General features: G+C 45.9%; 1 protein-coding gene across 2 annotated transcripts in view; it reads left to right on the top strand.

Annotated features, from left to right (window-relative positions):
* The first annotated feature begins 12,448 nt into the window (after positions 1 to 12,448).
* Positions 12,449 to 26,164, top strand: part of TMEM135 (transmembrane protein 135) — a 185,549-nt gene continuing 171,833 nt past the window's right edge. The window contains exon 1 of one of the 2 annotated variants that reach the window (XM_075140179.1): positions 12,449 to 12,720. In XM_075140179.1, coding sequence (XP_074996280.1) covers positions 12,580 to 12,720 — 141 coding nt within the window. In that variant the 5' untranslated portion in view covers positions 12,449 to 12,579. The remainder of the gene's footprint in view (positions 12,721 to 26,164) is intronic. The other variant, XM_075140180.1, reaches the window with a different exon arrangement.

Below are 26,164 nucleotides of genomic sequence, written 5' to 3'. Positions count from 1 at the left end.
TGGAAATAATAGACCGATCGTTCACAAGGCGTGATTTAACCGTGGTAGAAAATGACAGGCTGAGTTCTCTTTCTCTGAGAGGTCATGAGTCTTGCTTTATAAATACAGCTTAGTTTCCCTTTTGCAGAGTCATCTTTCCCACTAAATCTTTCTGCGTCCTATTTTGCTTTAACTCTGCAGCATCGGAGGTTATTTCCCGCATATTTGCTCTCCATAAGCAACGTTGTACTTGGCGCTCGGTGGCATTTTGCACGTCCTGTAAAGCAGATTCCACTGGACGTGATTTAAGAAGGACTCTTTCTGCCTGGCGTGGCACGCTGAGTTAAATTACTGCTCCTCACTCACCCAGATTGCACCCGGTCCTGGTCCTCACATCCAGTTGTCACCCACATCACGCAAACCTGCTTATGGACATAGGGGACAGATTTTTTTTTTTTAAAGCATCCTATGGTGCTTTCTTCTCAAATATATTACCTAAGAAGTAAATACTAAGCTTTTAAACATTTAAATTAATTAATTTATTACCCAAGAAGTAAATACCAAGCTTTTAAACATGGAAATTAATTAATTCATTAATTAAAATAAATTACATTTTTAAACTTTGGAAATTAAGTTAGGCTGAAATATAAATCCCTTAAAATAGGAGCTGAGAAGGTGGATTTGCCGATACGCTTCGACTGGTTTGCACTGCTCCAGCGATACCGCGACGAGCTGGTTTAATCAATCGGTTATTGCAGGCTTAAGGTTGTTCTGTGTCATTGGAGCAGCACAGAGCTGTCAAGTGTGCTGATGAATCTGGCCACAAATCTTAAAATGTACTATTTTTCCCCATTAAAAAGCCCGTGTGAGCTGATATGCTGTGTTTAATTACATAACAGCAAGTATTGACTTGCAGGGCACGGCTGGAAAAAAACCTTCCTTTGTATTGCGTGAGGCAGGCAGCGGGTCATTCTCCTGGGAAAGACATTCGACATCTGCCAGGAGGTGAGGTTTGCTGCATTCACACCGCTTTTGTAGCGTCTGTGAATACACAGAGGGGGACTGGATACAGCAGTGAAACCTGTCCCCTTGCTGATAGGGACTGTTGGCACAACTCTCATGAGCGGCCGCTTCATGCGCCAGTAAAGTGGATTTAAGTTATATATACAACTGCCTTCAGGTCCTTATAGAATCACAGAGAAGTTTAAACAGGCAGCAATACTTGACTCTTCCAGTTCTAGTTGGACTGCCCAGTTCACAGTGATGCTATTCTTCACTTTGTGGGCCATTTAAAATATAGTCACTGAGTGCTCATTATTTCCAAATTCCAGTCTCCTCTGCAATTCTTCTAATTTTTTTGATTTATTAATGGTTGTTTTCTCTGTAAATGATCACAGTATGCACTCAGTTTGGGAGCTGGTATAATTATTTCATTTAAGGAGATGAGTTTTTGCTAATATATTTAAACATACAGCATGGATGTAATTGCAAAAGACATCCGCTTTATTATACTCCCTCTTTCAGTATAGTTTATCCCCCTTTCTCACACAGAGCGAGCTGCTCTTCCATAAACCATTTGTATATGACATTCATAGTTTTCCCTTTTCTTTACCTATTCCTATATAGTTAAAGCAGTGCTACTTTCATGTGAAGACAAACACATAAACTTCTGCTGTCGTGGTTTAACCCCGGCCAGCAACTCAGCCCCACCCAGCCGCTCGCTCACTCCCCCCCGGTGGGGTGGGGGAGAGAATCGGAAGGGTAAAAGTGAGAAAACTTGAGGGTTGAGATAAAGACAGTTTAACAGGTAAAGCAAAAGCTGCACACAAAAGCAAAGCAAAACCAGGAATTCATTCCCTACTTCCCATCGGCAGGCAGGTGTTCAGCCATCTCCAGGAAAGCAGGGCTCCATCACATGTAATGGTGACTTGGGAAGACAAACACCATCACTCCAAATGTCCTCTCCTTCCTCCTTCTTCCCCCAGCTTTATGTGCTGAGCATGACGTCATATGGTATGGAATATCCCTTTGGTCAGATGGGGTCAGCTGTCCCAGCTGTGTCCCCTTCCCAACTCCTTGTGCACCCCCAGCCTCCTCGCTGGTGGGGTGGGGTGAGGAGCAGAAAAGGCCTTGACTCTGTGTAAGCACTGCTCAGCAGTAACGAAAACATCCCGGTGTTATCAACACTGTTTTTAGCACAAATCCAAACCATAGCCCCGTACTAGCTACTGTGAAGAAAATTAACTCTATCCCAGCCAAAACCAGCACAACTTCATTCCAGACTGTGAGAAGGACTGGTTTGGCAAGTCTTCGGCAAACAAGTTTCTTAATTTCTATCCAAATTGGCAAATTAATCATATGGATTAATGTTACACAGACTAAAGGACTTTCAAAATTAGTCTGAGCATAAATAATGTCATTCACTCTTGTCCGGAAGGCTTTGCTGCCATTTTACATTTACGTGGTGTTCCTTGCATGCGTACAGGTGATTACATGCAACCCACCTTATCCCATGTGCATATATGCTCTTCCTCTGCCTCCCTGGCAGGGTAGGTCCAGGAACTAATTGTCAGAAAACAAACAAAATAAAATAAATAGTCCTGTGATGACAAGGAGGGCTGGTGTGACCATGAAAGAAAAACAGATCAGCTTAGATTGGCTTCAACTGTCAAGGAACCGCACCCTGATTCTTTTCTACCGTGCTGATCACGATGGTATTTTAGCACTGTACCAAGGTTTTGTTATCAATGGAAGAAATGCAGAATATTATTTTTATTATTGCTGGATCAAGCATTTGAGTATGTACTGATCTTTCATTCCTGAGCAGTGTAATTTATATTTGGAGGCTGACAATTCATCTAGTTCCCCATAGACATATAGATGAACTTAGAAAATAATGAGAGTTTATGTGAATTCCGTTTTTCTCAGGCATTTTTATTCCTCGGAGAGACTTCCATGCGGCCAAATTACCATGAAAACTAGATTACCATGATATTTCAGTTCCTTACAGTAAAAGTTCATGTCATTCATTACTGTTGACACTATACACACGTCCTTGGGGAACTATGAAAAATATAAAAAGCAAACTCCTAAAAATGTGCATAAAAACCCATAAGAAATCTGCCATTTAACCCAAATATCCCCCAAGCAAAACTAAAGCCAATTATTTCCCAAAAACGAAAATTTCAGGCCACAGCTGGACATAGTGCTGTACGGAGAGGTAAGGTTATTACTCAGCTTATGACATACAATCACTCCAGGTATGGAGGAATCAGCTGGAAAGACGACGAGCGTACAAACCCCTTTGCTGTGAATGCAGTGTGCAGGGCAGTGAAGAGTCAGGCTCCCAATTTAGACAAAAGCCACTGTATTTGCTCTTCCAGTGCAGCCCGTTCCTGAGGCTAAGATCTAGATTGATCCCACTTTATTTTAATCTTGCAGGAAAGGCTCTCAAGGGTGCACTTCGTCACCACACAAAGACCACTGCCGTGGAGGACAACCACTGGAAAGGCCAGAGATGTTCTCCCAAACCTTGCCTCTCCTTCCTACACATCTGATGTAGGGGTTGTGCAGCCAAGGGTGAGTTTTTTGATAGGTTTTGCCATTGCTAGGTTAGTCTGCCAGGGAATCCCGTGTGGTCAAGGCAGACAGAGAAGGTACTCGAGAGTCCAGTTCAGCTCTAATGTGGCAGCACTGGAGATGCTCCACTCTCCCTTGACTATCAAAGAAGCTTAGGATGTCTATCTCATTCCTTAGCTGCTCCAGGTAGTTGGGTAAAGTTAAGAGGAATTAACATCGGCTCAAGTGCAATAAGAAAGTGGGGACTAAGGGAGAATTCATGTAAGAACCCTTGGGCAACAATGCATAACCGTAGGATAAAAAATTCTTGGTTTCAGCCTGACTAGAGGATCATTTTAACATCTTTATTGTAAGACTTGCACATGAAGTGTAATGCCATGCCACTCCAGGCTCTGGATTATGAAAGGATGAACTGGATCCCAAAACCATGATTTCAATAAGGAAAAAGCCAGCATTTCAAGAGATCATTTGTTAAGCGGACACATGGGAAAAGAGAACTTTCAAAAGTCCTTCTAGAAAGTGGTACTAGTAAGAGACGGCCCTGGGGCTTATTTTTCTTCAGCTAAAACAGAGATGCTGGATGTTAAATGATGTTTTGAGACAGTGAGCTTCTGGGGAGCTGTACTGTAAACCTGTATATCTCTTTTTTTGGATCGTCAATAATTATAGCTCTTCTGTACAGTGATAAAAATGGTATACTCTTTCAGCTTCGGCTATTTAGTTTACTTAAAATTTCCTCTGAAAATACGCTTTTTTGCACTATTTTTACGTAAAATCTTTCTCCCAAAACAGAGATGGATGCAGTTCAGTGGGGGTGGGAGTGCCGGGAGGGGGTATAATTTCTTGCATACAATGCATACAATTCCCCATGTAAAGTTTACTAAAGTTCTGGTATGAGGGAACTTATTTGAAATATATCATATGGGTTAATGCTGCCTCGTGGTGCCGAGATATAAATTGCATATCCATGGACATCAGGTCATTAACCATCCTTAGTGCCTTGTTTTTCGGGGCAGAATACCATCCCAACCAGCCTGTACCAGTTTCCCCTTGGGTTATTGACCAAAGAGATCTGTATAAAACATTACCATTACACCTCTCCTCCAAAAAAAAAAATCAAGCAAAATTCTTTTATTTTCTATAAATAGGATGCAGAAGGAAGGTGCTTTCCTGGTGTGGGAGGGGAATGTAAAATGATAGCATGTCTGACCAGTTACCTCATCTCTATGCACATGCATATTCACATGCATACCGAACTCTAGCCAACGCAGTAAGTTTTCTGCTCCCTATCTTCACAATCTTCCAATGCTAAAAAACACTATAAAAATATCAAGAGAAGCTTTCTGACAGTGACATACATCAGGCTGCAAAACGACCTCTCCTAGGGAGTGGTGAAAGCCCTATCATTTATGTTATAAACAATAGTAATTCTTAACACATGATGTGCACAGAGCTGGACAAATATTAAATGATCTGCAAAACATGCCTTTGAAATGTTACTGCTACACAGAGGCATGGATGGGGTTTTGGGCTTAGGGCCCAAAGAGCAAATGTATTCCTAATAAAGAAGTTACACTAAGTTCATCTCTTCTAGCTGGGTACTCAGATACCAAGATAACCCCACGGTATTTACTTACAGCTAGACAAAACACTGGAAACTATTCCCTGGAAGACGATATTGGGAGAGCCAGAGAAATAACCTCTTACTTTAAGGAGGGGATTTTTTACAGACACAAAGTTAGGTGTCCAACCTGCACTGAAATCCAATGGGATCTGAGCATCTAACTCCCACAGGGTTCTCTGAAAATACTGACCTTAAAATGTTAGATTTTTTTCTCAACCACGCCAGAGTTAGTATGAGGGAAGTCTCTGCAGGAGACGTCTGTAAATGAGATCAGAACTCAACCATAAAACGCTGACAAAGTCATCTGGAGCGCACAGAACTGTGCTCAGTGATGAGTATACCATTTCATTATTTTTGTGTTTATTACATTTTTTCCCATGTGTTGGTTTTGGTTTATCGGCAGTTTTTATTTTGATTTGTATTTTATTATAATTTACTTTCATTTGCTAGTTCTCAGTCTATTTACAGAGAACAAAAGAATGCACAATGTAGAACAGTAGAATAATAGTGTTTATTTTCACAAGTTTGGACCGATCAAATAACTCACAAGTCCCAGAGTGGAACCATGCCTGAGGTAGGTTAGGTCATCTCAAGTGTGGGGAAACAAACAGAAATATCCCATTCTTCACTATTGTTTATTATACTTATGCCACTTGGGAGTTTTAACAATACCACATATATAAAACATTTGTTCTTGCTTTCTGCGCTATTCAGAGTTTTCTCAAGGCTCTTTGGTGCTTTCTTTTTCCGAGGGACACTGCAATGTTGCTATGCTTTAGTGACTTTTTCAACTGATTTAGCAGAAATGTAAGAAATGGCCCCTAGGAATGAGCCAGGGGTGCTGAAAAGGAGGTTTTGTTCTCTGAATGCTTCTATGTTTAAAAACGGCTCTTTTGAGAGTTTTAACGAGTTTGCTTCAACTTCTTTCCTCGATTCTTTTTCATGTACATTCAAAGCTCGGTCCAGCAGAGAGAAACCAAAAGCAGAGTCTGTTGTTGCCATCAGTATCTTCGCAGTCCCATCAAATCCACAACTGGTTTTTATCCTGCCTTGATTTTTGACAGGAGGTCCAAACGTGGATGTCTAAAGCCACATCTGCCCGCCTAAACCCAGTATTTCAAAAGCTAATATTAATCATGGGTGCGTTGTTTCTTTCATTTGCAATTTGAAGCGCTTTTAAGACACCTTGCAGCGAAGGGTGACTGCTCAGCCACCCTGCTGGAAATGAAGGCAAAAGGGGCAGCTTGCCTCAAAGAGCCTCCTCCAAGCCGTTCACCCTGCTCACAGCTTTGGACATCCAGAGTCCTGCTGAAGGACGATGTAGTTTATCAACCCAACATTGCAGGATAACCTAAAATCACTGCCAATCTGCTTGAAAACACAAACCTGCAAAATGCAGTGATTCAGCAGCTGCTACTTAGGCTGCTGAACTCTACTGCTGTGACGTCCAAGTGCTGGCAGCAGGAGTGATCAGAGTCCTGAGGCTATTTCAACATGAGCATTTGAAAATTAAGTCGCTGAAATGTACTGTTCATTATTCCTCTGGAAAAATTCAGGCTTAAATTGAAAGCCTTTTCAAAAGTGCTGAGTTCCTAGAAACTATCATTACTTTTCAAAGGAGCTGTTGGGTGCTCAGTTGCTTTAGAATAACTACATTTCTATCTGTGGTCTTAGCAACTCAACTTTACGGACTGACAGTTTTATTACAGAAACTTTAAGTGCGCTAGGAACTTCAAACAGAGAAAAAATGGCTCCTTCTCAGTCTTTAATTAAGTTCATGAAGCTATTTGTGACTTTGAAAAAATTCCTGTTTGAAGCATAAATAATGTTGCAGCAATGACCTCAAATAAGATGGAAATGGGTGAAGAGGAGGGGGAAACAAAAATTTTTTTTACTTGAGGATTTCATCATTCAGTCCTGCCTCCTTTTTCTCTCCTACTTTGTGAAAAATCCTTTGCATTGACACTGCTGAAGAATGGCCAACCACTGACTGGTGCTCCCATGGGCAAATGGTAACGACTGGCTTGTATCTACCCTACTTAGGGCCAGACCTCTCTATAGCATATTTATCTCAGATTTCATTAAAAGGCCCAAAAAAGAGCCAAAGACTGAATTAGCAATCAGGTGGCACAGGCAATTGAGCTCCAGAGCTCTAGTCCATGCCTAGGACCTCTTTTGGAGTGGAGACCCATCCAATGCTGCCTCAGAGCCCCGTGTGTGCAGCAGTGTGCAAGCCCAGCCTGCTCTCCTCCTTCCCACTCATAGTCATGGAAAGGTGAATATCATCTGCACGTCTGAAGGCTGCTGCCCCCACCTGGTACGCAGAAATGAAGGACGTGGAAGCTATCCCACTTGGTATGCAGAAATGAAGGACGTGGAAGCTATGCGAGACAGGTCTTTCCTGACTGCTGAATTTGATAAACATCGAGACAGGAGGATGGATGAGGAAGGACACGAGTTCCAGACGCAGCACTGTGACTGCAGAGCATGGGCAGACACGCCTTTTCAGAGCACACCACTTTTCCACCAGAAAAGGTTTTGTTCCATCTGGGTGGTATAAAGGTGGGTTGTAACAGTTTCAGTCAAATGAAGGTAGGGATTAGCCTTTATTATCTGGGCGAGGGAGTTCCAAGCACAGGAGTAGGCTGAGGTCCCTGGATGATGCAAGACGTGATTTTACATTCTTTCCAGAACTAGAGAAAGCACCTTCCTGGAAAGCAGGAAAGCAGCAGAGAAGCAGCAGGGTCACAGTTGCTGTTCTGGGCTGCTCTTGGGATGGTGTCCACATGCACTGCCTCTTACTCCTTTTCTAGAGAACCCAGTGGCTTAACTTAGCCTTTAACAACCAATTCTGTCACCTAATTTAGAAAGAAGAAATCACTGTCTCCAGGAACAGCAGCACCATAGGCTAAATACAGCTGAAGTACAATCCTACTGACGCCAGTAGCATGAATACGGCTCAGTTTGTCGTCTCTTGGTTTGGCCTGCAGAATCAGCGTGGTGAGCACTAAGATTTTGTTTTCTTGATGTAATCCTTGGTACCAACATTTATGTCTGGAAAAAATCCAGATTTATATAAACTGGAGGATATTATTGTGTGTATTAAAATGTTCACAGGGTATTATCCCACAGCCCATCCCATATTTATTTTGGAAATGATTACATCTAGAAAATGGGAAAACTTCCAGTTAATTCATTTACCTTGAAATATCCGCAAACACAAGGGTATTTTGAGATTATTCCCTGCTAAAAAATGAACAAGTGGCATTCATGACTGTAAGCCAGAAGAGAATCTCTCTTCAAATAATGTAAAATGGGTTAAGTTTGAAGTGTAAGTAGTTTCAGAGACAAAGGTGAAAAGTAGTTGTTAAAGGGTCCTTCTTTCCCTGGAGGAAAGTAAACCCAGCTCAATTAATGGCCATTCTCTCCCACTCAATACAGGCATTTCATGTATTAGTGATCTATGTTACAAGCTTGTGGTTTATTTCTACAAAACTAATTATATCCTGTACCTACCATTTGTCCTGGATTTTGAGAAGAAATGGAGATTGGAGCAACATCTCCGAGTTCCTATGCAGTTTACTGAAGGAAGCAGATGTCTGCGTGTACACACTGCCTCCCCTGACCTGAGCAGAAGGATGAATTTAATCCCTAGCTTTTTTAGCAGCAGAATATTTTTCGGTCTGGATTTCATAAACTTTATGATGGAGGCATGAGACAATCACGCAGATGGCAGGAGAACAAACTGAAGGACAAAAACAATGAGAGTGGAAGAATGGGAAAAGAAGGAAAATAAGTGAGTGCAAAAAACCCCTTCTGCTGGAAACAGCAGTTCTTATCGGACAAGAGAAGCCACTTCCAGCAGCAAAGTTCAGGCACCGAAAACTGCCCGAGTAGCAGGGAAAAGCTGGATCACCTGTCCCAAGAGAGAAAACAAATACATAGCAAAAAAAAGCACACAAGTTGGAAAGCAGCATGAGGAGAGGGCAAAGCATTACATTTCTTCCAAGTTAAAATGTTTCCAGATTGTTCTGATATTTAAAAATGTTTAGAAGGAAGATTTCCCAGATCCCAATGCATTTGGAAGGCAAAGCCTCCTGCAATGTGAAGTTCCCCATTTGGCTTCTTTCCTCGGTTTCTTTTTTTTTCCTGTCTGATTTTGTTCCAATTAGTTAAATGCTGCACCTTGGATTCCCAGCTAGACCACCTCGTAACACCGATACCCGCTTGCTGCGAAGGCAGGCGGAATTCTTCGCACCTCCAGCCACTCTCATGGGCTGAGACGAGATACGTAATTTACTTGCAGACACCAGATTTGTCAGAATCTGAAGGTATTAGCAGAGAATGTTCTTAGACTGTGATACCCACTGAAACCTGGAAAGGCAGGCACTGCTGTTCTTCATTCTGCAATTGCCACCCAAGCCATCTGATTCCCTAATATAATCAGTTATCATCAGTACAGGTAAACTGGAGGATTGCAGTGCTGTCTACCAGTTAAGATTGCTAAAGACTGAGTCTGGCCCTGGACTTGTGCCGAAAACTGTGTTTTGTTAAGTCAGCTGCAAGCGTGGGCAACTGGAGCAGAGTCTAAACGCAGCGAGATGCTGCCGCATCGCTCCCTTCTGTGGCACAAGGCACGGAGACTGGGAGACCGTAGCTGTCCTGCTCTAACCAGGCTCGTATGTGTGTCTGACATTTTTGGCAGCCTAAATTTTTATTCAGACACATTGGTATATCTGATACTGCTACATTAATGAGGACCAGGGAGTAAGCTGAGCACTCTCAACTCCCCCACCATTCGCGCTGCTTCGCAATTAGCTCACTCCCTGGCTTTGTTTTTGGGACTGCTCTGAGTAACGCTCTCCAAGGCACCTGGATATTACAAGGCAAGTCCTGAACAGCATCTGCCACATCACCTGGCCTCACGCCACGGGATTCATCACTGGCGTTTGTTTAAGTAACATTACAGACAGAGCCTGCTGTTCCCAGTATACAGCCTTGTTCACGCGACAAGGAGAGCTCCCCAAAACTCCAGGTACTTACGGGGGCAAAAGTACAGGTCCTCAATGTTTTTTTAATTCATGTGACTCCTTCCTTTTCCAAAACTATTTTGTTCCAGTTCCAATCAAGGGTAAGTTTCTCCCAGGACAGAGTAGCCTGGGCTGGCATCCAACGCCAATTGGGCTATCAGTGATATTCCCATGCTGCTTTACCCCTAGGGCTTCTTCCCAGAATAGAGTATTGCAACCCCATGGAAAAGGGCCTGGAGCAAGGTCAGGGCTGTGCCGCCTTCCTTATTAGTGCATCGTCAGAGTCTTCCTCAGCTGGCCCAACAGGAGAGATGCAAAAGCCTCCAGTTCTGAGCAGGCAGCTAGCCAGTCAGATCAGGGCTGCTGTACAAACGAACAGAGGATCTTGCTGGGTCCTTCTTCACCAGTTTTCCTTAACTTGAGCAGGACAAATCCTACAAAATTTGGACTGTTTGCAGAAACGTGTCTCAGAAGTGAAATTATTAGCTCGTGAAATTATGAATATCGTACGTGCCATAGTTCCCTGCCCACAACTACAAGGCAGCAAGCAACCCTTAAGTCCAGAGTAGTAGTGAAGCCAAAACATGCATGCAAGAGAGCCAGAATCCCTATCTTAGGCAATAATTGCCTTTTCTGCCCACAAGCAGTTCTTTAACAGAGTAATACAAAAACACCAAGCAAGGCACTGGGTCCAAGCCAAAGTCCAGACAACGTTGCAGCAGGTTATCTTGCCAATGCTGCTTCCCTACGAGGGTCAGCACACAGCAATATTCACTCCCGTAGTCAGCCACGCAACCGCAGCTGCAGGGGAGCTGCACCTCAGCACTAAAGCTGAATTTAAAGTTCTCTCTAGGGTCTTCTACTAGATTTTAAATACAGACAGTCATAGACAGAGTTCTACCTAACAGAGCGTTGGTCGGTCAAGCATGCTTGACTGAAATAGCATAATTGAACTGTTTAGGCCAAAAATCTCCTGCTGCAGGTTTGCTGGGAGCCTGCAAATGGTCTCGCAGTGTCTCCGAATTCTGTGAACCATCCAGCTTACCCGTCTATGGGCTGCTGAATTTGAAATGCAAATATGCTCTTGCACCCATAACAGGCTTCTTCGAAGGAACGGTAAAGGTTTTTGCAAAATTAACGACAAATTTGCTCTATCTTGTTGGGAGTGGTACAGACTGCTCTCCAGTCTGATCAACGAGGGGAACTCTGCAGGCTGTGCAGGAGGAGAACCTTGAGGCAGGCTGTAAGGGGGAGGAATTTTCTTGCTGTGGATCTGTTCCAAGTCCGTATTTGACTGCAGGTTAGTTTGCTGATCTTCCTATTTGCCTCAGGATGTATCTCCCATTAGGTCTTGAAATAACCTCTCCTGACTTGACCACTGCACGGACGGTACAGAGTGTACCTGCTCCGGCAGGACCGAGTGTTCGCAAACTGTTACTTAACCTAACCTAAAATCCCTCGGGCCTGACACACCCAGGCCATTTAGTCCCAAAATAATCAAAATTTCAAGCTGGAACCAGATGCCACTTTTGCAACTGAACTATAACCGTGTTATCAGTCACTGCCTTCATGGTTTTGTAAAGCTCCATCACATCACCCGCCCTCTTTCCAAACCAGAGAGAATCAACTTCTTTTAAGCTTCTCCTCACAATGCAGTCGCTCTCCCTCCCTCGATGTTGCCTTTCTCCCGCTCAGCTGCACCGGGAGACGCGGAGCCCAAACTGCGGGCTGCATTCCGCCCGTGCGTGCACCGGGGCTCCGGCACCAGCACAGCGCCGCGGCTCGCCGAGTCTCCCTGCTGATGTGCAGCCCTCGGCCGGCTTTCCCGCCTGCTGCTGCAGCGCTAGGAGCGGCAACCCGCCAGCTCCGCGCCCGGCAGCCGTTCGGGGTCCTAGGGGGTGTTCCGGGCCGTTCCTCCCGACCTGCCGCCCCCCGCCGGGCAGGGTACCGGCCCGGCCCGGCCCGGCGCTGCCCGGGCTCCGCGGCGGGAGGAGGGCCGCGGCCGGGGCAGGCTCCGGCGGGCCGGGAGCCCCGGCCGGGTCGCGGTGCTGCCCGAGCCGCGGGGGGGGGGGGGCGGGGCGGGACGGGGACACGCGGGACGCGGGCAGCGCCGCGCGCCCCCCAACCCCCGTGCGGCGCGCGCCCCGCGGCGCCGCTCGCGCCACCCCGCCCCCGCCGCTCCCCGCCCCTCGGCGGCCGCGGATTGGCTGCGGGCCTCACGCGAGCCGCGCGGAGCGGGGGGGGCGGGAGAGAGGGAGAGCGGCTGCCCGCGAGTAACCCCGCCGCCGCCAGCGCCCCGCGCGACCTTTCTCCTGCATCGGCGGTGACGCGGCGGCCGCGCGCGCCCCCTCCCCGCGCGCGGCAAAGATGGCGGCGCTGAGCAAGTCCATCCCCCACAGCTGCTACGAGATCGGGCACACCTGGCACCCGCGGTGCTCCTGGGCCGTCCTGCACGTCACGCAGGGGGCCCTGGCCGAGTCCCTCCGCATCTACGGCACCCTCTACCTGGTGGGTCTGCGAGGGGGAGCCGGGGGGGGCGTGAGGGGCCTGTGGGGGGAGCCTGGCCGGGGGGGGGGGCATGAGGGGAGGGTCTGGTCGGGGGGGGCAAGAGCATGAGGGGTATGGGGGGGGGGCTGGGGAAGGGCACAAGGGGTATTAAAGAGGCGGAGGCCTGGCCTTGGTTTTGGGTGGAAGGCCATGAGGGATATCAGGGCGGGGGGAGCCTGACCTAGGGTGGAAAGGGTACAAGGGATATGGGGGGGGGAAAGCCTGGCCTGAGGTGAGGGGAAAGGGCATGAGGCATATCAGAGCGGGGGGAGGCTGGCCTGGGGTGGGGGGGGGGGAAGGGTACAAGCATATGGAGGAGAAGTCTGGCCTGAGGTGAGGGGAAAGGGCATGAGGGGTGTTTGGGGAGGGTACAAGGGATATCAGAGCAGGGGGAGGCTGGCCTGGGGTGGGGGGGAAGGGCATGAAGCATATCGAGGGTGGGAGACTGGCCTGGGGTGGGGGGGAAGGGCATGAGGCATATCGAGGGGGGAGTCTGGCTGCTCTGGGGTGGGGGGGAAGGGCATGAGGCATATCGAGGGTGGGAGACTGGCCTGGGGTGGGGGGGAAGGGCATGAGGCATATTGAGGGTGGGAGACTGGCCTGGGGTGGGGGGGAAGGGCATGAGGCATATCGAGGGAGGGAGTCTGGCTGCTCTGGGGTGGGGGGGAAAGGGCATGAGGCATATCGAGGGAGGGAGGGAGGGAGGCTGCTCTGGGGTGGGGGGAGAGGGGTGTGTTGGGAGAGGAAGGGCAGGAGAGATGTCAAGGGGCAGCCTGACCCTGGGGTGAGGGGGGGAGAAGAGCAAGAAGCATGTTTTGGGGGAGTCTGATGCTGAGAGAGAGAGATGGTGTGGTGGGGACTTGGCTAGAGGGCAGGAGGGAAGCAAGGGTTGTATGGGGGGAGAGCCTGATGCTTGAGGGGGGAGGGGCAGAAGAGGGGGAGTGTGTTGAATCTGGCCCTAGGAGGGAAGGAGAAGGGCATGGTGGGGTCTGGTGGCATAACAGTGCTGTGAGAGGGGTGAAGCTGGTGGGGTAGGAGGGCATGGCACAGTCTGAACATCGTATTTTCATCATTTTCCAGTGCGTTTGATACCTGAATAAAAAGACTTAGTATTTGCCTGAAGGGCTAGCATTGTATCTTTGGCAGTAGCACGACACGTGTGTATTACTGTTGGTGACACCTTGGTAATCAGTGCCTTAGGATCAAGGACGTTCCATTGTATAATGAAGCAAGGCTAAAAAAATACATTAAAGGAGTCTAAGTATTCAGAGAGTATCCTGCAGGTGAGGTATCTTAGGTTGTGCATGCAGTTAGACTTGGTTATATCACCTCAGTTGTGGCTGGCTTGCTTCCAGCAAATTAGGGTGTAGGTAGAGGAGTCGGGATCTGTTTGCATGCATCTGTGTAAACATATCCTGAAAGCTGATCTAAGCTGGAATCGCTGCAGGTGAGCGCTTCCTTCTGTCCCCACCTCTGTGTTTCTCCTGTAGTAGTGCTTGGAGGACTGAGTAGTGAGCTGGCCCCAAGCTAAGTCTTAAAGAAAGAAAAACAAGTCCTTGGGTCTGTACTTTCAACTCTGTACTGGTGCTGATACAACAAAATTACCAAGATATGTAATAAAGAGAAGGGAAGGAGTGGGACTGCAGCAGTCCTGGCATAATTCGTTTAAGGTCCCATTGAAGTGTTCCTTGAGTGAAAATTATGACAACATCCAATTACGTGATAAAAAAAGTTAATAACTGGTAGAGTGTGGACCTAAGGAGTTGTCTGACAGTGAACATTTTCACTCTGAACTGACACAAACAGAAGTGGAGCTGTTTGTGTAAGCATACGGTAAGCTGGATCAGGAAACTAATACAGAGAAGAACATTCTCTCTCCTGCTCCTCCCCTCCCCAGTAATTTTTTATTTGTATCTGCTTTCTGATCCAGTTTGCTGTGTGGGAGCATGAATACTTATACCAGCAGAGAATGGGCCTGAAATGAGCCATGAGAGGTGTAGTGGTGATCTGTCAGATCTGGCTAAAAATAAAGCAGCTTAAACAGCTCTGTAGTTAAATCAAAGTTCTCCAGCAGCCAAGCCTGGTAAAGAGATTCCTGCTCATAGCTATGTTATGGTTCACTCAGTTGTGCAGTCATGGGTTAGGGGGAAAGCTCCCTCTTTTTATTTCTTTGAAAAGAAAAACAAACCCAAAAATCCAAAATGTTTTCCTGATCTGTTTTATATTGTGGCCCCATGAACACTTATGTCTTGTCACAAATCCAGGGTGGGGTGGGAACCTTCTCAACCAATGTCATGCTGTACTGCAAAACACCTGCATCATTTTTTACGTTGCCTTCTTTACAGTTTTTAATTTTCTTAGGTTTTTGTTGACAGTGTTTAACTTGACTTATTGGAGTAATCTAAAGCTGAGCTGCTCTAAAATGTTGCTGCTACCTAAAGAGGGAGGAAGCACTGCCTTCCTTTGCTCCCAGACATATAACTATACTCCTTTCTTTGCGTGGTCTTGGACCTTATCTCTCCTTGAGCAGATTCGATTCATTCAATAACCCTGAAGAGGTTACTACCCTGCTTTTAGCTGGGGTAATTTTCAGCTGCATTAATGAATTGAATTGATTTATTAAGCAGGGTTTGATGAGCACCAGAGCCAGCGTAAGGTAAAGAGTGAAAGGGTGCGGTGGGGACTGCAGAGAAGGAAGCAGAAAACTTTCACATTAGGTAGGTTGGCAGGGGAAGAATACTCCTGAATTAAGAGAGTCATCACTAACGTCATTCTTTGCTGGACTCAAAGCCGTGCTTGAAAACCTTGTATTTGTAAATGAAATATCACAGTTGGACAGTACAAACGTTCAGTACTTTTCTGTATTCTGAGATTCACCTAAGGGGATGAACTTAAGTTATTTTATCTTTACAGTTATATCAGTGTATGTTCAGAATGTTTCTGGTCCCAGTCCTTTGTACAGCTCAGCAACAAAAAATTGTGCTTCATTTTTCTATGTCAAGCCTGTAAAATGGCTTCTGCTTGTTTGTTCATCCTGTTGCTACAAGCTAATAACTAAGGAAAGTAGATGAAAGAGTTTCCTCTCACAAAAGCTTGTGTGGAAATGAATGAGAATGAATAGATGAGAATAAATTTCCAGACGTCGTTCTGGGAGAGAATGTGGTTAGGGACAGTTATAATCCAGAGCCCAAACTCGTAACATCTACACCCCACATCTCTTAAATGTTTTGCTGCTCTTCAGTCAATGGGAGACTGATGGAGCCAAATTAAGTGGTGCTAGTATTTGATGAGTAAAATAACTGGTTTTCGGTAAATGTCTGCAGAGAGTCTTTGCTTTTAAGTAGTGGTGTACTGTTGTTTTTTTTTTTTTAAATAATTGTGCTTGAGTATTTTGTTTAGTTGGAAAAAATATAATCTTCAGATATTGTACTCTTGCTTTCTTTTTGCTCCAGTACAAATTGATTGCTTTAGCAAAAGTAGGTTTTATATCTAAATTGAATTGTCCCCCCCATACGAAGTGGCTGACAGGCACACCTATTTCATAATTAAGACTGCTTGTACTTCACCAACCAAATGTCCCAATGCGCAAGTCTTCTGAGACCCACTTTTACAGGGGAAAAAAAAAAAAAGAAAGAAAAAAGTTAAAAATTGCTATACCCCCAGAAGAAACCCCAAACGATCTCCCATAAACCTTATAATTACACTTTTTAAAAACTGCTTGCCTTGATATCTTAAGAAAATTTTACTGAAAAAATCCTTCATCAGAGTTTGTTTTGTTTTGTTCTATCTATACTTCTGTTTTAGATTACTCAAGGCTAAAGAAAATGTGAAGGTGTAATCTCGTGTTTTCAAAGTTGAAGAATTCAGACTTCTAGAAATTCACAGAGGTGGGGAGAAGAGAATCATTTCACAGGGAAATTGCAAAAAGCTGGGGAAAAGGAAATGAGGGGCTGGAATATTTTATTCGAATTGTCTCAGCTTCTCTTTCCTGGGATTTCTGTTGATTTCACATGGGAAATCTGCCATTCATCACACGCGTTAGAGCAAAGTTTCCTGAGTGTTTGTAGGTTTTAGGCACTTGTTTGATAGTGGTGCACGTTTTGCAGTAGATGAATATGCTTAGTTATTAGTATAAAGTCTTTGTAGTGTATTGGAGGTAATCGGATCTGGTGGTAACATTTCCTCTTAATCTAAATAAGGTAAAAATCATCTGTTTGTTGCTTTGCAGTTAAACGAATTCTTCTAATTTTTTGCCTGTGGGATGACAAGATTAATTCGTGTCATTCACCTTTTCTTTCTCCTAGTCTGATCATCTGTTTTCTTCACTTATTTAAGCCAGGCCTCCCTGCCTCTCCAACCCAATTTCTGTCCTGCCCTTCCCCTCTCAAACACAGGCCTTCCCCTCTCCTGCCCTTCCTCCCCAGCACCGGCCCCTTCCCACCCTACATCTGCTGCCCGCCCTTCACGCGGTGAGCCTCTGCTGCTAAGTGACACAGCCAGGGAACAGCTTGAGCACTGGCCCCTTCATGGTTCACACTGACTGTTAGTTTACTCCTGGCTCTGACTCCAAACGCCTCTTTCCAAGACAGATCTGCTGGCATAGGGGAGGGTAGCACCAGGCCTAAAGCAGTGTGGATGCCAGCGGGTCTGTTCGACGTGTCCTCTGGACTGGGGGATGGTTCAGCCAATTATTTAGCAGAACAGGTGTAACCTGAGTCTGTTATTCCAGTGCATTTTTTTAATGATCCTCGGGGCTTGCTATATTTTATTGATTTCTTGTACTTAATTTCTTCTTATATCCTTTTCATACTCATTTTGGTCTCACTTTTGATGCTCTTTTCATACTCATTTTGGTCTCATTTGTAATATTTTTCATACTTGTGCCATATCTGCTTCCTCCTGTGCTTGTAATAGCCTTCAGGTTCTTAGACGCCAATTGCTTCTTACTCTTTCTGCATCAGAAGTTTTTTTTCCTACTTATGATTCCAGTGCTGTTGTCTTAGAATCATAGAATCGTTTGGGTTGGAAAGATCCTTTAAAGGTCATCTAGTCCTGTGGGCAGGGACATCTTCAACTAGATCAGGTTGCTCAGAGCCCCGTCCAACCTGACCTCGAATGTTTCCAGGGATGGGGCATCTACCACCTCTCTGGGCAACCTGTGCCAGTGTTTCACCACCCTCATCATAAAAAATTTCTTCCTTATAGCTAGTCTAAATCTCCCCTCTTTTAGTTTAAAACCATTCCCCCTTGTCCTGTGGCAACAGGCCCTGCTAAAAAGTCTGTCCCCATCTTTCTTCTAAGCCCCCTTTAAGTACTGAAAGGCTGCAATAAGGTCTCCCCGAAGCCTTCTCTTCTCCAGGCTGAGCAACCCCAACTCTCTCAGCCTTTCTTCACAGGAGAGGTGTTCCACCCCCCCAATCATTTTTGTGGCCCTCCTCTGGACCTGCTCAAGCAGGTCCATGTCTTTCTTATGCTGAGGACCCCAGAGCTGGACGCAGCACTGCACGTGGGGTCTCACCAGAGCGGAGTAGAGGGCCAGAATCACCCCCCTCGACCTGCTGGCCACGCTGCTTATGAGGCAGCCCAGGATACGGTTGGCCTTCTGGGCTGCGAGCACACATTGCCGGTTCATGTCCAGCTTTTCATCCACCAGGCCCTCTTTGACCCTGAGTATCTGTATTCTTTCTCTTAATCTGCATTATTTATTTTTAAGCTCCCTAGGACAGCATTGTATATAATATTGTTAAAGACAGAAATGCTATCAGCAGTTGTACGAGTAGAAGGTGTTTTTTCTTCCTGTATAAATGTGAGAGGGACATTGGTACTAGTACAGCATGGGCCAGGTAGTCATGTGCGTTGCAGCTGGCAGGTCTCTTCACAGATAAATCACCAATTGAGTGGAGGTAATAACAAGAACAAACCTAATTATTGTGCTAATGAGTTGTTGTGAAAACTGTTGGATGGAAGACAGAATCACCAGCCAAAGATCGAGGTGAGGCAGAATGAAATGTGCGTGTCGCATCACTTTCCTGGCTATATGTACATTGCTGTAGGATAGGGCCAGAGGTGGACCGCAAGGATGGATGGTGCACACCGGCCATGCCGCTGCTGCTTCAGGCTCATGTCACATGCGCTTTCTCTTAGGGAGAGCTGTTTGGACTGGTCCTGAGCAAAGCCAGGGAGCCAGCTAACACTAAAACAGATCCTGTCTTATCTGCCAGTATAGACATAGTCATCATGTGTCATCTTTCTGAGTGTGCGAGAAGGCTGTGCTGGCCAGATTGTATTCTAAAATAGTCCAGAATTGCTGGGTATATTAAAATGTGTTTTTTGTTTGTTTGTGCTGCGAACCATTGTGTATTTGGAAGTAGGGTGGGGAGACTAAGAAGGATGTTAGTGTTACCCTTGAAAATGCTTCTGTATGCCGGCTTGGATCTCTAGGGTAGGCCATCAGGAAACTCCTGTCTGTCAGGACCCGGTACCTGGAGTTGCTGTGATGGTGGTGTGTGATTGCGTTGTGTTGGAATATCTGATCATCTTAGTACTGTGTAGTATCCCGTATCTCCGTGCTGTGTTATGAATGACATGTAGGTCAGTGTGTTCTTGCCTTTAGATTCTTCTGGAAGCTGGGTTAAATATGACTAAAATTAGCTTAAATGTTACTAAACTAAGAACGTGGCTGCAATGTCTTCATTCCAGGCTGTGATCATTCTGTTCTGTTCAGGTGGCTTTCGGGCCAGAGCAGTAAAGTTCTTTCATAAATTGAAAAGAAACAAAAATAGTCTTTTGCTGAGATTCTGAGAATTTTAAAAGAATCAGTTAATGAATGCAGGTGGACTGAAGAATTTATGCTCAAAGATGCAAGGAGTAACCTGGAGCCTGCATCGCAGTCATGGTGGAAGCCAGGGAAAGCCCCAGCCTTGACTTGACTGAGCAAAGATTTTGGTAAAGACACTGCAAGCACTGGGAATCAGCAAAAATCGTTAAAGGGAGTGTTTATCAGGGAGATGTAAGTCTGTTCTCTTAAGTTGGTACAGCTGTATAGTAGAGTGCAAGAATTTCAGGGTAGGAGGAAAATAATTTAAAATTATACTGAGTTAGACATTTCACGGGGAATGAAAAACAGCCCTCTGCTCATTTAAGTACAAAGGAAACAAGTGGCGAAGATAAGATGTCATGGAATGAGAGTGATGCCAGGATTGAAGGTAATTTAGATGTCATTCAAAGAGTACATGAGTACTGTTCATTTCTTTTTTTAGTTGGGTGGATGATACGGAAAAATTTAAAAAAGCCAAACCAAAACAACCCAACCCCCCTTGACGGTTATCCTCATATAACATCTCACAAGGGACAGAGGAAGTCAGAGAGCAGGAGGCGCACGCTTTTCCTCAGAGTATTGCAGGAACTGACTTATGAAATGAAAAAATCTGGAAGCCAGGTTTTGTAATCCATGAAATCAGGGAGGGACCAGCTAATTGAGGAACAACAAATCTGGATGTTTAAGAGGAGGCATGAGAAACGAATTGCTGATTTGAACAACAGTGTCTTTCAAAACCCAAGTGTTACCTGAGGGCATTTTGAGATTAAGTTACTCCACAAAGTGCTTAAAAATAATTTTTATAAAGCAAAGGAATAATGTTCTTGTAAAATTCATACAAAATTGCAAATAATTGAATTAATATAAATAATTGAATATAATTATGAAGGAAATCTGACATCAGTCTGTAGCTCTGCCTGCGGAGTAATCTGAGGTATTTTCTTAACTGGTTTAAATACTGGGGCTTGCTTCACTTTTAGCATGCACAGGTGACTTAAGTTGTAAAATATTCCTTGGCTTTTTAATGACTTGCAGTGTATGTATTATATAAACCTTCTACACAGCATTATTGATCGTCTCTAAATTTGTATTTTAAAGGTGCCTAAACGTGCCAGATAGTCACTTTTATAAATGTCATTGAACTCTGCCTTCCTGGAGATCTGGCTAGGTGTCTGAATATTTCTGTAGCTTTTTTTTTCTTTTTTTTTGTGTTTCTTCTTTTAAATAAAAGTTTCTTATGATGTGCTTGATTTTAGTTGGATTTTGTGAAGAAAAGAGGGAGAGAGATGATAGTGCTTTTTTTCAGTTTTCATCAATCAGTGCTGTATGTGTTGGCTAATTTCATTAAAATTTGATGGAGAGGTAACGTTCTTAAAGATATACATTTTGTAGAAACATAGGAAATGGTGGTTTGATGGAGGAGGGAGAGAAAAAATGATGTTGTACACACAATGGCAGAGTTGGTGCAGGGTCTGTGGTTTTTTAGCCTGCCATGTAACCTGTCAGACTGTGTACATTGCTCAGCCAATTAGCACATTCATTAAGTCAAATGCAGTGCATCCTGTAGAATCTGTAGTTCAGGGATGGAGGTGAAGACTGAGGATACTGGAGGTGAAGCTCAGGTTATTGCGGTTAGATGATGATTACTTGTAGGTGTTACATGACACATTGTTAAAATAATCAGGCCTGACTGGTGCCTCTGATCATGGGAAGGCTTGGTTTTGAGTCTCGTGTTCCTTTTCCACTGGAACTCATTGATAGCCTACATCAAAGTCTTGCACTAGACTATGTAGCTGTGTTTTAAGGATGGTGTTGGAAATGCATATATTCTTTCCTTGGTTAAGACAGAATAAATCAATTCTGATTTATTCGTTCTATAGGGCTTAAAATTTGTATATGAAGACTAAATTAAAAAAAGAAAGGGCTTCAGTAATACTCTTCCGCAAACTAATGGTATCCTGAATCTGGTGGACTGACTTTTCATAATTATGTTTTCATGTTGGAGAGTCAAAATGCAGTTGTGTGAAATCTGTAGTCAATGCTAGAAAACATTTTTTCTGCCTATTTCTTTATTTTTACTGAGTAGGCTTTTTTTTAATACTTTAGACATAAAGTACAATAGTTCTTAGAGTTCAAACAATTAGCAATGTTTGTTCTTAGAGTGACTAGTGTATTATAAAATCATAGAATGGTTGTGGTTGGAAGGGACCTTTTAAAGATCACCTAGTCCAACCCCCCTGCCATGGGCAGGGACATCTTCAACTAGATCAGGTTGCTCAGAGCCCCGTCCAACCTCACCTTGAATGTTTCCAGGGATGGGGCATCTACCACCTCTCTGGGCAACCTGTGCCAGTGTTTCACCACCCTCATCATAAAAAATTTCTTCCTTATATCCAGTCTAAATCTCCCCTCTTTTAGTTTAAAACCATTCCCCCTTGTCCTGTGGCAACAGGCCCTGCTAAAAAGTCTGTCCCCATCTTTCTTCTAAGCCCCCTTTAAGTACTGAAAGGCTGCAATAAGGTCTCCCCGAAGCCTTCTCTTCTCCAGGCTGAGCAACCCCAACTCTCTCAGCCTTTCTTCACAGGAGAGGTGTTCCATCGCCCTGATCATTTTTGTGGCCCTCCTCTGGACCCGCTCCAACAGGTCCATGTCTGTCTTGTGCTGAGGGCTCCAGAGCTGGACGCAGCACTGCACGTGGGGTCTCACCAGAGCAGAGTAGAGGGGCAGAATCACCTCCCTCGACCTGCTGGCCATGCTTCTTTTGATGCATTACTTTTTTTTTTGATGCATTTTTTTTTTCATGTATTACTTGAAGAGTGTTTGCATTTGATTTGAGGGGTGATCTCCTCCTTCCAACTCCTCTCCAACTCCCACTGTACATAAAGGTCTAAAAAACACGTTTCTTCCTTCTACCCTCATTTCTATTCACATGAAAACAGTCTTAGAGATGTAGTAGCTTGTCTCTCATGTTTTTTCCACCTATGCTAAATATAATTTCATAGTAATTTTTTTTTGAATGAATTAAATAGAGTTTTTCATATATATGAACATTTTCTATCCATCTATTTCAAAATGGCAATGGCCAAAGTGTTTTAGTGAGAGTTAAATCAGAGCTTGTTATAAACTGTAGGGGAAACGGGGTAAACTGTGGTCAGTTTACATTGGCTTGATGAGCAGGAGAAGGAGAAGGTTTGGGCTAGGTGCATAGAAGATAATCAGCTCTTTAGGGAATCGTTATGGTGTTGTACATTCAAGGATTTTGGAGGACAGGTTTGTGTTCATGTCTTTTGCTGTGGTATCTGTCATGCATTAATCCTGCTGTTCATTCCCTTTGATAGTAAGTAATGAGGGAGAGAGATAGTAAGCAATGCAGAGAGAAGTCCAGAAGCGATCAAAAGGGACTTCAGGGCATTGGGACGATTAGTTGAAGGATCAGGAGCAGAGGTAGTGTTTTCCTCAATTCCTTCAGTGGCAGGGAAGAATACTGAAGGGAACAGGAAAACACATTGGATCAACATGTGGCTTGGGGGCTGGTGTCATCGGTGGAATTTTGGCCTTTTTGGTCATGGGGAGGTTTATGCGGCACCGGGCCTGCTGGCGACAGACGGAGTTCAGCTGTCTCACAGGGGGAAAACGATTCTTGCGTATGAGTTGGCGGGGCTCGTCGAGAGGGCTTTAAACTAGATTCGAAGGCAGAAGGGGATAAAACCAGGCTGACGAGAGAAGAGCCTAGGGACCGCACGCCAATGGTGGGGGAGAAATCGGCAGCCCAGCTCAAGTGCATCTACACAAGTGCACGCAGCATGGGCGGCAAACAGGAGGAGCTGGAAGCCGTTGTGCAACGGGGTAGCCATGACTTAGTCGCCATCACAGAAGCATGGTGGGATGAGTCTCACAATTGGAGTGCTGCAATGGATGGCTATAAGCTCTTCAGAAGGGACAGGCGAGGAAGGAGAGGCGGTGGGGTAGCCCTGTATGTTAGGGAGTGCTTTGACTGTCTAGAGCTCAATGGTAGTGATGATGAGGTCGAGTGCTTGTGGGTAAGGATGAGGGGGAAGGCCAACAAGGCAGATATCCTGCTGGGAGTCTGTTATAGACCACCTAGCCAGGACGAGGAGGTAGACGAAATATTCTACCAGAGGCTTGCAGAAGTCTCACAATCGCTAGCCCTTGTTTTTGTGGGGGACTTCAACTTTCCGGACGTCTGCTGGAAATAGAACACGGCAGAGAGGAAACAGTCGAGGAGGTTTCTGGAGTGTGTGGAGGATAACTTCCTGACGCAGCTGGTAAGCGAGCCTTCCAGGGCAGGTGCCTCGCTTGACCTGCTGTTCACAATCAGAGAAGGGCTGGTGGGAGATGTGGTGGTTGGAGGCCGGCTTGGGCTTAGCGACCAGGAAATGATAGAATTCTCGATACTTGGTGAAGTAAGAAGGGGAGCCAGCAAAACCGCTACCATGGACTTCCAGAGGGCAGACTTTGGCCTGCTCAGGACACTGGTCGAGAGGGTCCCTTGGGAGACAGTCCTGAAGGGCAAAGGGGTCCAGGGAAGCTGGATGTCCTTCAAGAAGGAAGTCTTAAAGGCGCAGGAGCGGGCTGTCCCCATGTGCTGTAAGAAGAACGGGTGGCGAAGACGACCGGCCTGGCTGAACGGGGAGCTCTGACTGGGACTCAGGAAAAGAAGGAGAGTTTATCACCTTTGGAAGAAGGGGCAGACAACTCAAGAAGAGTACAGGGATCTCGTTAGGTCATGCAGAGAGAAAATTAGAAAGGCAAAAGCCCGGCTAGAACTCAACCTGGCCACTGTCGTGAGAGACAACAAAAAATGTTTTTACAAGTATATTAATGACAAAAAGAGAGCCGAGGAGAATCTCCATCCTTATTGGATGCCACCAAGGATGAGGAAAAGGCTGAGGTACTTAACGCCTTCTTTGCCTCAGTCTTTAATAGTTAGAGCAGTTATCCTCAGGGTACTCAGCCCCCTGAGCCGGAAGACATGGACGGCGAGCAGGATAAACCCCCCATAATCCAAGAGGAAGAAGTTAACGACCTGCTATGCCACCTGGACGCTCACAAGTCTATGGGGCCGGATGGGATCCACCCGAGGGTACTGAGGGAACTGGCGGAGGAGCTTGCCGAGCCGCTCTCATCATTTACCAACAGTCCTGGTTAACAGGGGAGGTCCCGGATGACTGGAGGCTCGCCAGTGTGACGCCCATCTACAAGAAGGGCCGGAAGGAGGATCCGGGGAGCTACAGGCCGGTCAGCTTGACCTCGGTGCCGGGGAAGATTATGGAGCGGTTCGTTTTGAGGGCGCTCACGAGCCATGTGCGGGACAACCAGGGGATCAGGCCCAGCCAGCACGGGTTCATGGAAGGCAGGTCCTGCTTGACCAACCTGATCTCCTTCTATGAGCAGGTGACCTGCCTCGTGGATGAGGGAAAGGCTGTGGATGTGGTCTACCTGGACTTGAGTAAAGCCTTTGACACTGTCTCCCACGGCATTCTCCTAGAGAAGCTGGCGGCTCATGGCTTGGACAGGCGTACTCTTCTCTGGGTAAAGAACTGGCTGGACGGCCGAGCCCAGAGAGTTGTGGTGAACGGAGTTAAATCCAGTTGGCGGCGGGTCACGAGCGGTGTTCCCCAGGGCTCAGTACTGGGGCCGGTCTTGTTCAATATCTTTATCAATGATCTGGATGAGGGGATCGAGTGCTCCCTCAGTAAGTTTGCAGACGACACCAAGTTGGGCGGGAGTGTTGATCTGCTGGAGGGTAGGAAGGCTCTGCAGAGGGACCTGGACAGGCTGGATCGATGGGCTGAGGCCAACTGTATGAGGTTCAACAAGGCCAAGTGCCGGGTCCTGCACTTGGGTCACAACAACCCCAGGCAACGCTACAGGCTTGGGGAAGAGTGGCTGGAAAGCTGCCCAGAGGAAAAGGACCTGGGGGTGCTGGTTGACAGCTGGCTGAACATGAGCTGGCAGTGTGCTCAGGTGGCCAAGATGGCCAAACGGCATCCTGGCCTGTATCAGAAATAGTGTGGCCAGCAGGAGCAGGGAGGTGATCGTGCCCCTGTCCTCGGCACTGGTGAGGCCGCACCTCGAATCCTGTGTTCAGTTCTGGGCCCCTCACTACAAGAAGGACATTGAGGTGCTGGAGCATGTCCAGAGAAGGGCAACGAAGCTGGTGAAGGGTCTGGAGCACAAGTCTTATGAGGAGCGGCTGAGGGAACTGGGGTTGTTTAGCCGGGAGAAGAGGAGGCTGAGGGGAGACCTCATCGCGCTCTACAACTACCTGAAAGGAGGTTGTAGCGAGGTGGGTGTTGGTCTCTTCTCCCAAGTAACAAGCGATAGGACGAGAGGAAATGGCCTCAAGTTGCGCCAAGGGAGGTTTAGATTGGACATTAGGAAAAATTTCTTTACTGAAAGAGTGGTCAAGGATTGGAAGAAGCTGCCCAGGGAAGTGGTTGAGTCCCCATCCCTGGAAGTATTTAAAAGATGAGGTGCTTAGGGACATGGTTTAGTGGGCATGGTGGTGTTGGGTTGACGGTTGGACTCGATGATCTTAGAGGTCTTTTCCAACCTTAATGATTC

The sequence above is a fragment of the Calonectris borealis genome, chromosome 1, assembly GCF_964195595.1.
Source record: "Calonectris borealis chromosome 1, bCalBor7.hap1.2, whole genome shotgun sequence".
In the NCBI taxonomy this organism is placed as follows: Eukaryota; Metazoa; Chordata; class Aves; order Procellariiformes; family Procellariidae; genus Calonectris; species Calonectris borealis.
Note: the sequence above shows the minus strand (reverse complement) of the source record. Positions and strands in the feature narration are given on the sequence as shown.